Genomic DNA, 15,562 nt, shown 5'->3' with positions numbered 1-15,562 from the left:
CAACCAGTCCTAGTTCTAGAGTATTTATTATTAGCCGTCGAGAATGTCTATTTTTGATGTGACTGATTGTAAACAGAGGAAGTACAGTATATTAGCCCGAGGGGGCGTGGCTACAAGATTTATTTACCGAATGGGAAACATTTTCTGACTTCTTTGCATGTATGTTATATCATTTGACGCGACATTTTCAGTGATAATAATGCTAGTTGTGGTACATTAAATGAGACATGATAGAGTCACCAAGAGGTTGCTAGATGAGAATAAATCTCAAGGTCAAATCTAGTGTAGAAATGCACCTAAATACGGGAAATGTCTTGATTTTCCACATTTTCTTTCAGGGTTTGCGTGGCAGAAATATTCCTCTTGTTTCCTCAAAGGGTGCTTTATGCAACATGTGGCCTAAAATGCGTAAGGATGCCCTTAAAGGGACACCTATTGGCACCAAAGTGAGGATTTAACATAACGGTGTGTAGTTGAAGCAACATTTTGGTTGGACTCCAGAACACAGATGTTGTTTTCCTTTTATCATCACTTGTCATCAACATGCTCCTTTTACTTTCACCCAAAACAAATTGGAAGTGAAGACTCTTGAGACTTGTGATGCACTTGTCATTTGTTGTGGCTGTTGTGTAAGCTGCAGTCCTGCAGCTGCTTGACTTCATACTTGCATGCCACTACATCAGCCTTGCCAACTTGTGTGTCAGAGTTGAGGGCGTGGCGTTCAATTCTCAAGCCCTTTATCGCATCTGTATAGTCCAGTTATGCTAATGCTACATCGCTAAGCTATCGTTACATTTGTCGATGGACTTATCTATCAATAGTTAGACCGACTTTATTGTATTCCTCTAACAAACAAGGTATACTTGTCATGCATTGTTGTCCAGGCCATGTTTTGATTTATGTTTAGTAGCTTTTTTTCCTCTTTTTCTTTCCTTTTGTTTACTTTTGGTTGCCGTGGACACTAACTGATCACACCTGTTAGTAATTAGTGTTCTCCAGAGGTGTGGACTCGAGTCACATGACTTGGACTCGAGTCAGACTCGAGTCATGAATTTGATGACTTTAGACTCGACTTGACAAAATGTAAAAAGACTTGCAACTGGACTTAGACTTTAACATCAATGACTTGTGACTTCACTTGGACTTGAGCCTTTTGAATTGACATGACTTGACATGACTTGCTACTTTCGCCAAAACCCAAAGATGAAAAAGTTATTCGGGAGCGCTCCGTATTTTTCATTGTGTACTTGTCTATCAGCGTTGCGTGTGTCAGCTGGTGTGGTCTCAGTACAACAGCCAATCAAATTAGATCTACTTTGTTTTCATCACACAGCATTCACCCAATCAAATTGCAGGACAACCAACGAAGAAGACATGTCCAAACCACACGCCAGTGAACAAAAAATGATACCTAAAATAATTTTGTTTGGGTATAAAAATTACGAGGTGGTCAACACAAAACGGTTTGCAGTATGCAACACATGCGGTTCCAAAATTACTGATGGAGAGGCAACAACTTCCAACTTCGTCCGGCATTTGAAGTTGCACAAAGAACGGTAAGTTTTGAATGTAAGATAACGTTTATTGGCTAAGTAACGTGACTTTTATTTGCTGTGTAGTTAAATCAGTGAGGCTGTAAACTCACTGCTAACGTTATAACGTTATTGCAAACACGGGAATCTGTTGCAGTTCACTACCTTATTCATACTTTTTGTTCAGTGATTTTTTTTAAGCAGGGTTACGTTAGTCAATATATCACACGTAACGTTAGACGGCGGTCAGCAGCACCGCGTATTTTAGCCACCTAAAAAAAGACAAAAATAGTAAAATAAAGGTCAGTTAAAATGTATACTATATTATGAATATGTGTACCGTTTTAGCTAGCTTTCTGACATACTGTTGGTTGTTTACCTCAGTGGTCCCCAACCACCGGGCCGCGGCCCGGTACTGGTCCGTGGATCGATTGGTATCGGGCCGCACAAGAAATAATTGTTTTTTCTTTTCTTTTTTTAATGAAATCAACATAAAAAACACAAGATACACTTACAAGTAGTGCACCAACCCAAAACAACTCTCTCCCCCCTTTTGTTCTGGGCATTGAACATGAAGACTCTTCCTTCACTGTTCCGAGTGGCCATGAGAGTCTTGGCAGTGCCTGCCTCCAGTGCTCCAGTGGAGCAAGTTTTCAGCCATGGTGGCATCATACTACGCCCCCATCGTGCACAAATGACTGACAGACTCTTGGCTAATTTGGTCTTTTGCAAATGCAATGCAGCATAGGGCCCTGACATATAAAAAGTACAACTTTTTTGTTATGTTCACGTATATGTCATGTTTTTTCAATGTTAACACTTTTGTACAAATAAGTACATTTGCACTTTATTTTTCAATGAGTTTGTTCTGTAAAGGAATGAGTTAATGTTTAAAATGACTGGTTAATAGTGCTATTATAAAGTGCAATGTCAGCACAATTTTCTTTCCTGCAATTTAAAATGCACTTGTTTTAATAAATAAATACAGCGTTTGAAAAGCATACACAATCTGTGTTAATATATTAGTCTGTGGTTAAAAGGACTTGAAAGGACTCGAAACTCAAAATGCAGCACTTAGGACTTGACTTGAGACTTTCCAGTCTTGACTTTGGACTTGACTCGGGGCTTGCCTGTCTTGACTCGGGACTTGACTCGGACTTGAGGGCAAAGACTTGAGACTTACTTGTGACTTGCAAAACAATGACTTGGTCCCACCTCTGGTGTTCTCACCTGTTTCTGACCCTAATCACTTTGTTGCTGGATCAATGTATGTCAGGTACATTCGCTCTTGCTGTGATAACTTTTCCTTTTGTCTACCGTTGGCAACCATTGCATGCTACAGCTGATGTTTGTTTACCTCTCCGTGCTAAACTTAAGTTTTTGCTTTGTGGCTTCCACTTTGCACGTTTTTTCTTCATAAATGGGATGAAATGATTCTTACCTGCACGCTGATCTTGCTGCTTCCTGTCCTTCGTACGTAACAATACTATTGCTAAATCCTACAGTACTTGCTAACACTAACATAGCATTTACTGTTTTTGGACTTTCTGTTTCATAACTTGTAGGAACGGTCTCAGACAATAAATACAATTTTGCTTAAATCCTTTTGTATATTTCCCTTTGGACCGAGGCAGTTCTCAGCCAAGCTCTGTGCTTAATGTCTGGTATGGTCTCGCTTTCCTCCACAAAACACAAAAGTTAAGTATTGTCAGGTTCAAACACCAAACTATTACACAAGACAAGAAGAAGGAATGAAGTAGAGACAGAGTTGAATTTTGCTCATGAGGAGAAACATTTGGGGCTGTACACTCAGTTACAGTTTCACACTACGCTCGAAGGTACAGTCCCACGTATTTATTCAGGAGTTCCCTAGTTAACATCACTGAGGCTGCTTCTGAAGGGAGGGGTCATGCAAGCAGACCCAGTAGACACAATACGTGATTATTCAGAATGGAAATGTGCTGACACTCGAGATTTATATTTATGCATGGGAACATTTTGTTGTAAGCTCTGAGGTGTGTCTGTTAAAATCATGGTTGTTTTTGCAAATGATGACAGATGTGAACAAGAACATGCATTGTCTGTGTTATGATGTAAAGGAGGGGTGGTTGTAATGTATAAGTATGTGTCAATGAAAGGGCATATTATGACTTTTCTTAATTATAGTATCATTTTATTGTTATGATTTTATTGCATGTTTTTGTATATCTTTAATGTAGGTAACCAGATGGGAATTAGCCATTTAGCTATAACCTGGTGCGGAACATATCTGTCTTTGAGCTTAATGTCCCTTCAAATAAAGACTCAACTAAACAAAAACAGGCCAACACGTGGGTGACCATACACTTAAGTGGCTATTTACAAGGGGTTGACTTCAACCCCTTGTAAATAGCCATGTAAGTGTTGTAGCCTCAAACAAGTTGTGGTTCATGAACATGAAATGCAGCACTCTGGAGTCTATGGAAGAACTATTAGAAGTTGAGTAGTGTAGAATGTCAACTATTTGCCGCCTCAGCGCAAACAAGGGGACTGATTTCACTATGTACTTTCAATTGAGGGCATTGTTCCAAACAAAGTGTTATTCTAATCTCTGTGACCTACAGTCTGTACGTGGTCAGGCTGTTTGATTTGGCAACATGCTCACTTCTGGCACAGTCAGCTTATTACCACCGGGGCGGCTTTGATTGAAAAAGGGTTCCCGAGGAGCTGGAGAGGTTGACAGAGAGGAGGTTTGCTCAGATGAGGAAGTGTAATCTACTGCAGTCTCCAAAAGGGGATCCAGGGATCAGCGTCCCTGAGACAATCACCACACCTCCAGAGACTCATGCTGAGGCCATTAGTGGCACACACACACAGAACTTTACATTAAATGCTGAAAAAGTTTCTTTCCAGCCTGCTCTGTGAGCAAGTTTCCCCCGCCTCAGTTTAAATAGTGTTTGCATGTGCCATTGTTATTACAGATTTCAGCCAGAGATGTGTTTAGAGTCTGGCTGCTGTTTGAGAGATAAACACAAGTCATCACTTGCTTTTCTGCAGGTGTAAATAGAACTTCTTTCCCTGAAACCACAGCAAAACAAGTTGGTGAAAGGATTTACTGCCCTCAAATCTGCTCTTTGTTTCGGGTTTATCATGACTAGTTTTCCGCATCTAGGATTTTGGTATGCACAAGCAAGTAGCATTGAACACTTTCTGTCAAGTCATTGTAAAGTGTTTATTCATTTTTAAAAAGTACATTAAAAACACTGAACATGTTGCTTAGTTAGAATTTGGGGTGTCCTGATCCGATATCGATGTTAAATATCGGTCCTATATCAGCAAAACACACTAGGCGTGTAGCGACTATGAGCTACACAACAGCTAAACACACAGTAGCCCACAAGCTAGACATACTGTATATCAGGGGTGCTCACACTTTTTCTGCAGGCGAGCTACTTTTCAATTGATCAAGTTGTGGGGATCTACCTCATTCATATATATCATTTATATTTACTTATTTATGAAATATATGTTTTTGTTAACAAGTTAAAGGTGTTAAAAGATAATACAAGCATGTTTAACACATATAGTTAATATTGTTAATAAATTAAAGGTGTTTAATGAAAATACAAGTATGTTTAATACATATAGTTAATATTGTTAACAAGTTAAAGGTGTTTAATGATAATACAAGCATGTTTAACTCATATAGTTAATATTGTTAATAAGTTAAAGGTGTTTAAAGATAATGCAAGCATGTTTAACACATATTGTTAGTATTGTTAATAAGTTAAAGGTGTTTAAAGATAATGCAAGCATGTTTAACACATATTGTTAATAAGTTAAAGGTGTTTAAAGATAATACAAGCATGTTTAACTCATATAGTTAATAATGTTAATAAGTTAAAAGTGTTTAATGATAATACAAGCATGTTTAACTCATATAGTTAATATTGTTAATAAGTTTAAGGTGTTTAAAGATAATGCAAGCAGGTTTAATACATATAGTTAATATTGTTAAGTTAAAAGTGTTTAAAGATAATACAAGCATGTTTAACACATATAGTTAATATTGTTAATAAGTTAAAAGTGTTTAAAGATAATACAAGCATGTTTAACACATATAGTTAATATTGTTAATAAGTTAAAGGTGTTTAAAGATAATACAAGCATGTTTAACACATATAGTTAATATTGTTAATAAGTTAAAGATAATACAAGCATGTTTAACACATATAGTTAATATTGTTAATAAGTTAAAAGTGTTTAAAGATAATACAAGCATGTTTAACACATATAGTTAATATTGTTAACAAGTTGAAAGTGTTTAAAGATAATACAAGCATGTTTAACACATATAGATTCCTTTCTTTCATGAAGACAAGAATATAAGTTGGTGTATTACCTGATTCTGATGACTTGCATTGATTGGAATCAGACTGTGGTGATGATAACGTCCGCATTTTCGAATGGAGGAGAAGAAAAGTCCTCCTTTCTGTCCAATACCACATGAAAGTGGTTGGTTTTTGGCATCTTATTTGTCCAGCTTCTGTACTCCTTTGTATACACTTTACAAGAAATACATTGTCGGCAAACTCCGTAGCTTGCTAGCTTGTGCACGTCAGCTTTCTGAGACTCTTATTTTGGTAGCACAGGCAGGATGAAGCAGCGCTTTTATTGTGCAACTGTGCAGTCGGTCTTTGGAGTTTTGACGACAGGTACGGCGCCAGAGTCTGTTGAAATAAAGTGTTTCTCGCCTTCCAGTCGGTAATTTTAATGATCTGGCAGCAGCCAGCGTCATCTCAGAAGACCCTCGGGTGCCGTGAATGTCAATCAAGTGACGAAAGTGACGTCATAGTGAAGATTTATGATCGCTCATTTTTAGGACTATTTTTTTAATGCCTGGCTGGTGATCGACTGACACACCCTCCGAGATCGACCGGTAGATCGCGATCGACGTAATGAGCACCCCTGGTGTATATAAATAATCATTGAAGAATATTACATTCTAGGGTTGCACAACTTTGAATTGGCATCTAGGTTTTAATTAGTGCGATAACGTTACTGCAAGACGCTTCATTTTTTTCTTCTCCGCCATCACCGCCATTTGAGTGACAGACTTGTTGGCCAATCACAACTGTTGAGCCTCGCGTTTCTTTGTTTCTCGCTTCAAACAGGGAGAAAAAGGTTTCACTCTGTGCATCGCTCTCAGCACCTGAGCTCCTTTGTTTTACAGTAGAATCTTCTTTTCACTTTTTCACAATCTTTGTCTCGGTGGGCGGAGAGTGACTCTGAGAGCGCCAGCTTGACACACACAGGAAGCACGGACAGAGAGCCAGTGAAAAGGTCGGCAAAGTAACAAAAATGAGGAGGAAAACATCTGATTCCAAAGCTAAATGTCCCGTTGTGGTAATATCACAGCGTCAAATTGGATGGGCAATATGAGCCCATCACTACGGAGGAAGGAGCGAGGATGCCGAGATCACATGATGGCACTGTACAAAAAGACAACGTTTTTCCAACTGGGGAAAAAGATGCACTTTAAAATGTTCAATATTTCTTGAAATTAAATTTTGCTTACAGAAATGAAAGTCCATTTTATTTTTTGTTTATTTAGGATAAGAAAGTTATTTACCTTCCAATTACAGTACAAAGGCACACAATTCTACAGTAATGAGAAATAAATCGATATTCTTTGAGATGGTTACTTGTATTGTTACATTTGTATTACGATAGCATTTTATCGGGTCATTCTTCAGTTTAAGAGCTGCTCTCCTCGTCTGGCTGCGAGGAGTCTTTAGGTCCCTCGAGGCAGAGCGTCCCATCTTTCTGCCCGCGTGGGGTGTGGTCTCTTGCTGGCTTAGGAGCTGGTTGTCTCCTGCCTTTCCCGTGCCTTGTCCTCGGCTGTAGTTCGCTCTTCTTTCTTGTATCTCCTTCTTCTGTCATTCAAGTATTCATTACATACAAGTATTGTTGCATTCCAAGCAATTGTAATGTTGCTCAGAGAGGTAATTATGATTATTAGTCATTATTGTGTTATTTTTATTGGTATTTTATTGCTCCATTTGTAGTGCAATAATGTACGTTGTTATTTACTTCACTAACTACTTCTTTGCTATCATATTTGTACATATCCTATTTGCTGTTATTGTCCGTCTTATCCCCTCGTGTCCCTGCAATTTCCCCCTGTCTTCATTTTGTTCTTCTCTCTATCCCCTCCTGCACCAAACATGACATAAATCCATTTACTATGATTCCCGGGCGCGGCCACTGCACACCTGAGGCAGAAGGGAGCATGCAACCTAATACAACTTGTGCCTGAATTAGAGATGCGCGGTTTGCAGACACAACCGCGGAGTCCGCGGATTATCCGCGGGTCGGGCGGTTGAAATAAAAAAAAATTAGATTTTATCCGCGGGTCGGGTCGGGCGGTTGAAATTAAAAAAAAATTTGATTTTAAATAGATTCAGGCGGGTGGCAGTTAAACCAATTGGGAAATATATATACATAGTTAAATGTTGTTTCCCACATACGAAAAACGAGCAGGCACCTGCAGCATATGCCACAACAGAAGAAGAAGAAAAAAAAAAAGATGGCAACGCCGGCAGCAAACGTGGTACGCGACAAACTAAAAAAGGGAATACTAAAGACCAGGGGAAAAAAGGCCAGAAAAGTTCAGCGTGGACTCGTTTTTATGAGGTTGTAAATCAGGATGATAGTAATGCTGGCTACGTGATTTGCAAGAGCTGCGACGCTGTTTATGTCTACGACAGTCACAAAACCGGGACATCTAACATGGTGCATCACATTTGTGCAAAACCCCGAACCTCCACAAACACCCTGAGCATGAGCAGTTTCGTCCGCCGTGATCCCAGAAGAGTGCCACAGAATGTTAAAACAAGATAGAACGCAGCTGCCTGCAGCAGTTTGAGTGGCGCGAGCGCGCTTGGAGGTGCGCTCAGCGCGGCTCCCAGATGATTGCGCACTGGTGTGCGTCTGGGCCGTGACAGCGTGGCACGCATTGAATGTCTCTGCTACATTGGATCAGTCTCCTTTCTTTAACAGGCAAAAGCTTTATAACCTCACTAATGCCTTGCATCGTCTATATTAGATATATAACAACGGGCGGGTGCGGTTTTGATTAAATGTTAGTTCGGGTGGATGGCGGACGGTTGACGACTTTTGTGATGCGGTTGCGGATGAAATAATTGCCTATCCGTGCATCTCTAGCCTGAATACTATAAAATAGTATCCACTCCTCACTTTCTAATATTTTCCACACATTTGCTTTTGTAAAAAAAAAGAAGGTAATTTTAAAGAAACACCCAACTATTAATCTCATCAGTCTGTTTCTTTGCTTGACAGTTTGTAAAATATCTGAACCACATCCACTACATTTGAAAAGGAAAAAAAAAAATGTGTTCAACAACCTTGCAATTAGTTGAAGTAGCGCTGTTGCAATAGTTTCTTGTGAAATATAGCCAAACTTTGGAGTGTTTCCGCGACCTGGACGCCATGTTGCTGTGGGACGTCACTACGCAACCCACAAAAATGGTTAAGGGAATCTTTTGAAAAAATGGTTCCTACAGAACTGGTTTTTGGGTTTCCATCATCCCTTCCTGTGACACATCCCTACATCCATTGGGATGTCATTCTAGCTTATTTTTACTACTGAGTTAGCATTGTAGTGTTCTAGAGCAGTGTTTTTCAACCTTTTTTGAGCTGAGGCACATTTTTTGCGTTGAAAAAATGCGGAGGCACACCAGCAGAAATCACTAAAAAACGAAACTCTGTTGACAGTAAAAAGTCCTTGTTACAATTGTTGGATATGTCTTTAAACCATAACCATCACTATAGCGCTTGTCTCAAAGTAGGTGTACTGTATCAATATAGGTCTTGTCTCAAAGTAGGTGTACTGTATCAATATAGGTCTTGTCTCAAAGTAGGTGTACTGTATCAATATAGGTCTTGTCTCAAAGTAGGTGTACTGTATCAATATAGATCTTGTCTCAAAGTAGATGTACTGTATCAATATAGGTCTTGTCTCAAAGTAGACGTACTGTATCAATATAGGTCTTGTCTCAAAGTAGACGTACTGTATCAATATAGGTCTTGTCTCAAAGTAGATGTACTGTAACAATATAGGTCTTGTCTCAAAGTAGATGTACTTTATCAATATAGGTCTTGTCTCAAAGTAGATGTACTGTATCAATATAGGTCTTGTCTCAAAGTAGATGTACTGTATCAATATAGGTCTTGTCTCAAAGTAGACGTACTGTATCAATATAGGTCTTGTCTCAAAGTAGATGTACTGTATCTATATAGGTCTTGTTTTAAAGTAGACGTACTGTATCAATATAGGTCTTGTCTCAAAGTAGACGTACTATATCAATATAGGTCTTGTCTCAAAGTAGGTGTACTGTATCAATATAGCTCTTGTCTCAAAGTAGGTGTACTGTATCAATATAGGTCTTGTCTCAAAGTAGATGTACTGTATCAATATAGGTCTTGTCTCAAAGTAGGTGTACTGTATCAATATAGCTCTTGTCTCAAAGTAGGTGTACTGTATCAATATAGGTCTTGTCTCAAAGTAGGTGTACTGTATCAATATAGGTCTTGTCTCAAAGTAGATGTACTGTATCAATATAGGTCTTGTCTCAAAGTAGATGTACTGTATCAATATAGGTCTTGTCTCAAAGTAGTAACATCCCGCCCTGACTTATTTTGACTTTTTTTTTTGCTGTTTTCCTGTGTGTAGTGTTTTAGTTCTTGTCTTGCGCTCCTATTTTGGTGGCTTTTTCTCTTTTTTTGGTATTTTCCTGTAGCAGTATCATGTCTTCCTTTGAGCGATATTTCCCGCATCTACTTTGTTTTAGCAATCAAGAATATTTCAGTTGTTTTTATCCTTCTTTGTGGGGACATTGTTGATTGTCATTTCATGTTCGGATGTACATTGTCTTTGCTCCACAGTAAGTCTTTGCTGTCGTCCAGCATTCTGATTTTTGTTTACTTTGTAGCCAGTTCAGTTTTAGTTTAGTTCTGCATAGCCTTTCCTAAGCTTCAATGCCTTTTCTTAGGGGCACTCACCTTTTGTTTATTTTTGGTTTAAGCATTAGACACCTTTTTACCTGCACACTGCCTCCCGCTGTTTCCCACATCTACAAAGCAATTAGCTACCGGCTGCCACCTACTGATATGGAAGAGTATTACAGGGTTACTCTGCCGAGCTCTAGACAGCACCGACACTCAACAACAACACATCATTTGCAGACTATAAGTACTGCTTTGCAAATAACTTTTTTAACCCAAATAGGTGAAATTAGATAATCCTCCATGGCACACCAGAATGTATCTCACAGCTGCGGCATAGTGGTTGAAAAACACTGTTCTAGAAAACCGCTAAAGAATTGAAGCATTTTTCTTGAAGGTGTTTGGTCTGTGCTGGTTCCAAAGCCTACGTGCAGAGATGGAAGAAAAGATGTCACTCTTGCCACGCGTCATCACCATTACCTGACTCAGCCACCATTAACTTTTCATTTCCTTCTCATTTGCCCACTTGGCGGCCTCCTTCCGCTCAACACTAACTTTTGAGACGTGTTGACCGTCCTCCTGTCGCTGTGGAATGAAGCCAGCCAATCGTCTCTCTCCTTACTAACTCCAGAGCCGCATGTTGAATCCAAATCATAGGATGGAGCCACAGATCGTATCCTCTCGCCATAATAGTGTGCTTCCATTTCGTTTCATCTGCATGTATTCTTTTCCCATGCATCTGTCTTCAAAGCACTGATGCATGCTGGCCCCAATTACACCTTCTGACATTACTACAATTCACTAATGGAAAACATGATTTTTTTTTTTGTCACATTCTTCATTTCATGTCCTTTTTTTGCAGACCTTAGAGGCGGTCCTTAACTTCAAGTACTCAGGAGGAGCAGGCAAAGTGGAGGGCTACTACAGGGAGCTGTCTGTGGGGGTCCACGTGGATGTGGAGCCCTCAGTGTTCTTCACCAGAGTCAGCACCCTCCCCGCTACCAGGTACACTAAATAACACACCCTTGATGTGGAAACACATCTGGAAGAGAAAGAATGAACATACAGTGGGGCAAAAAAGTATTTAGTCAGCCACCGATTGTGCAAGTTCTCCCACTTAAAATGATGACAGAGGTCTGTAATTTTCATCATAGGTACACTTCAACTGTGAGAGACAGAATGTGAAAAAAAATCCAGGAATTCACATTGTAGGAATTTTAAAGAATTTCTTTGTAAATTATGGTGGAAAATAAGTATTTGGTCACTTCAAACAAGGAAGATCTCTGGCTCTCACAGACCTGTAACTTCTTCTTTAAGAAGCTCTTCTGTCCTCCACTTGTTACCTGTATTAATAGCACCTGTTTGAACTGGTTATCTGTATAAAAGACACCTGTCCACAGCCACAAATAGTCAGACTCCAAACTCCACTATGATCAAGACCAAAGAGCTGTCGAAGGACACCAGGAAAAGAATTGAGACCTGCACCAGACTGTGAAGAGTGAATCTACAATAGGCAAGCAGCTTGGTGTGAAAAAATCAACTGTGGGAGCAATTATCAGAAAATGGAAGACATACAAGACCACTGATAATCTCCCTTGATCTGGGGCTCCACGCAAGAACTCATCCCGTGGGGTCAAAATGATCATGAGAACGGTGAGAAAAAATCCCAGAACCACACGGGGGGACCTGGTGAATGACCTGCAGAGAGCTGGGACCAAAGTAACAAAGGTTACCATCAGTAACACACTACGCCGACAGGGAATCAAATCCTGCAGTGCCAGACGTGTCCCCCCGCTTAAGCCAGTGCATGTCCAGGCCCGTCTGAAGTTTGCCAGAGAGCACATGGATGATACAGCAGAGGATTGGGAGAATGTCATGTGGTCAGATGAAACCAAAATAGAACTTTTTGGTATAAACTCAACTCGTCGTGTTTGGAGGAAGAAGAATACTGAGTTGCATCCCAAGAACACCATACCTACTGTGAAGCATGGGGGTGGAAACATCATGCTTTGGGGCTGTTTTTCTGCTAAGAGGACAGGCCGACTGATCCGTCCGTGTTAAGGAAAGAATGAATGGGGCCATGTATCGTGAGATTTTGAGCCAAAACCTCCTTCCATCAGTGAGAGCTTTGAAGATGAAACGTGGCTGGGTCTTCCAGCATGACAATGATCCCAAACACACCGCCCGGGCAACGAAGGAGTGGCTCCGTAAGAAGCATTTGAAAGTCCTGGAGTGGCCTAGCCAGTCTCCAGACCTCAATCCCATAGACAATCTGTGGAGGGAGTTGAAAGTCCGTGTTGCTCGGCGACAGCCCCAAAACATCACTGCTCTCGAGAAGATCTGCATGGAGGAATGGGCCAAAATACCAGCTACTGTGTGTGCAAACCTGGTAAAGACCTATAGTAATCGTTTGACCTCTGTTATTGCCAACAAAGGTTATGTTACAAAGTATTGAGTTGAATTTTTGTTATTGACCAAATACTTATTTTCCACCATAATTTACAAATAAATTCTTTAAAAATCCTACAATGTGAATTTCTGGATTTTTTTTTTCACATTCTGTCTCTCACAGTTGAAGTGTACCTATGATGACAATTACAAACCTCTGTCATCATTTTAAGTGGGAGAACTTGCACAATTGGTGGCTGACTAAATACTTTTTTGCCCCACTGTATGTACTCAGTGTTTTGGTATACATTAGAAATATGATCACATACAGTATATGTCCAGAATCAAAGTCACTCTCTGAAACACAAACATGTGCATATTTTATTGTCTTCTTTGCTAAGCGTTGAAAGCATGAGCAGAACTGTGGCACACCCCAATATAGAATGTACTTACAGGCCAACTCCACTAATGTGAATATTGAGCAGAGGTTTGTTTATTCCAGCAATTAGCCAGGATCATCTAAATCAGGGGTGTCAAACTCAAATACAGAGTGGGCCAAAATGTAAAAGTGAACAAAGTAACCTTTTAATAGGGACCCAAACAAGTTTTGCATTAAATATTGAACAAGCAAGGCTTATATAACTTTATAGTGACATGCAAAATCCAGTTTCAAATAATAATAATAATAATTAAAAAATATCAATGGCATATCAAATACAATTTAAATAAAAATGGAATGCCTCTTTTCTATTTGCAACCTTCTGAGGTAAATATCAACATTAACTTTTTCCACAGGCTAATAAATTAGAAAATAAAATAATTAATAAAACAACCATTCAGGACTTTAAACTGCTCCGTTTGCAACAGCCTGGAAGAATTAGGGCTGCATGGGATTCTGGGTATTTGTTCTGTTGTGTTTATGTTGTGTTACTGTGTGGATGTTCTCCCAAAATGTGTTTGTCATTGTTGTTTGGTGTGGGTTCACAGTGTGGCGCATATTTCTAATAGTGTTAAAGTTATTTATACGGTAGAGATGCGCGGTTTGCGGACACAACCGCGGAGTCCGCGGATAGACCGCCGGTCGGGAGGGTAAAAATAGATTTTAAATAGATGCGGGCGGTTGGCGGTTGAACCAATTCGGAAATATATATACCGTATTTTCCGCACCATAAGGCGCCCTGGGTTAAAAGCCGCGCCTTCAATGAACGGCATATTTCAAAACTTTGTCCACCTATAAGCCGCCCCGTGTTGTAAGCCGCATCTAACTGCGCTAAAGGAATGTCAAAAAAACAGTCAGATAGGTCAGTCAAACTTTAATAATATATTAAAAACCAGCGTTCTAACAACTCTGTTCACTCCCAAAATGTACGCAAATGTGCAATCACAAACATACGTATATCAACATGGACAGAGCTGCGTGAAAAAAGCCACCCGGCCTCTTCGCGTAAACTTAAACTTACCTTAACCACTCGCTCATCTTTTCTTCATCCATCCATCCCTTCGAGTTAGCTTTTATGATGACGCCGGCTGGAAAGGTCTCTTTTGGCAAGGTCTTCCTTTTGAATATCACCATGGGTGGAAGTTTCTGGCCATTAGCATGGCAAGCTAGAACCACAGTGAAGGATGACTTCTCATTCCCTGTGGTGCGAATATTCACCGTACGTGCTCCCGTTGTATCCACAGTGCGGTTCACAGGAATATCAGTTGCTGTGAAATAGTAATCCGTGTGCGGATGGAGAGATTGCGTCTTGTCATGAACCGGATCCCTGTCGCTTTGTAGGAGCCATTTTGTGGTCTTTACAGATGTAAACACACAAAGGAAATGATAATATCCGCGCCCTTTTTCTTCTTCTACGCGGGCGGGTGGTTGCTTACAGTAGAAGAAGAAGCGCTTCCTGTTCTATGGGGGCGGGTGCTTACCTTGGCGGTTGCTTGCGTAGAAGAAGAAGCGCTTCCTGTTCTACCGGGAAAAAAGATGGCGGCTGTTTACCGTAGTTACGAGACCGAAACTTTATGAAAATGAATCTTAATATTTATCCATATATAAAGCGCACCGGGTTATAAGGCGCACTGTCAGCTTTTGAGAAAATTTGTGGTTTTTAGGTGCGCCTTATAGTGCGGAAAATACGGTATACGGGCTCCGTCAGTGTAACTTGTATCGCTGTTGATCAAGTGTGCATTGCATTCACGTGTGTGTGCGTGCTGAAGCCGCACATGTTATATTACTGGGCCAGCATTTGCTGGACTGGGTGAAAAGCAGACGTGACGATTTTTGGGAGGGGCACTGAAATTTGAGAGTCTCCCAGGAGGGTTGGCAAGTATGAGAATTAGTGGTGTTACCGCGGCACCGCCGCTGAATATAATCAGCCGGCCAGCTCTAGTGTTAATTTGATATCGCCTCAAGGGCCAAGTGAAATTACACGGCGGGCCAAATTTGGCCCGCGGGCCAGAGTTTGACACCCATGATCTAAATGATAGCAAATAAAGTCTGTATAATGAATGTAATGGTCCCTAGTGTGGGAATGTTGTCTGTCTATCTGTGTTGGCCCTGTGGTCCAGGGTGTACCCCGCCTTCCGCCCGAATGCAGCAGAGATAGGCTCCTGTGACCCCAAATGGGACAAGCAGTAGAAAATGG

The 15,562-nt window shown here is 40.3% G+C and overlaps 1 protein-coding gene across 3 annotated transcripts in view; it reads left to right on the top strand.

The window, feature by feature from the left end:
- trappc9 (trafficking protein particle complex subunit 9) overlaps positions 1-15,562 on the top strand; it is a 241,169-nt gene that overhangs the window by 117,132 nt on the left and 108,475 nt on the right. For all 3 annotated transcript variants that reach the window (XR_012051061.1, XM_072915618.1, XM_072915617.1), the window contains one exon: positions 11,401-11,543. Coding sequence is in view for 2 of the 3 variants with exons in the window: in XM_072915618.1 (XP_072771719.1) it covers positions 11,401-11,543 (143 nt within the window). In the remaining variant the exon portion in view is untranslated. The remainder of the gene's footprint in view (positions 1-11,400; positions 11,544-15,562) is intronic.

The sequence above is a fragment of the Nerophis lumbriciformis genome, linkage group LG21 (genome assembly GCF_033978685.3).
Source record: "Nerophis lumbriciformis linkage group LG21, RoL_Nlum_v2.1, whole genome shotgun sequence".
NCBI classification, from domain to species: domain Eukaryota; kingdom Metazoa; phylum Chordata; class Actinopteri; order Syngnathiformes; family Syngnathidae; genus Nerophis; species Nerophis lumbriciformis.
The sequence above is the reverse complement of the archived record's forward strand: the minus strand, read 5'-3'. Positions and strand labels throughout refer to the sequence as shown.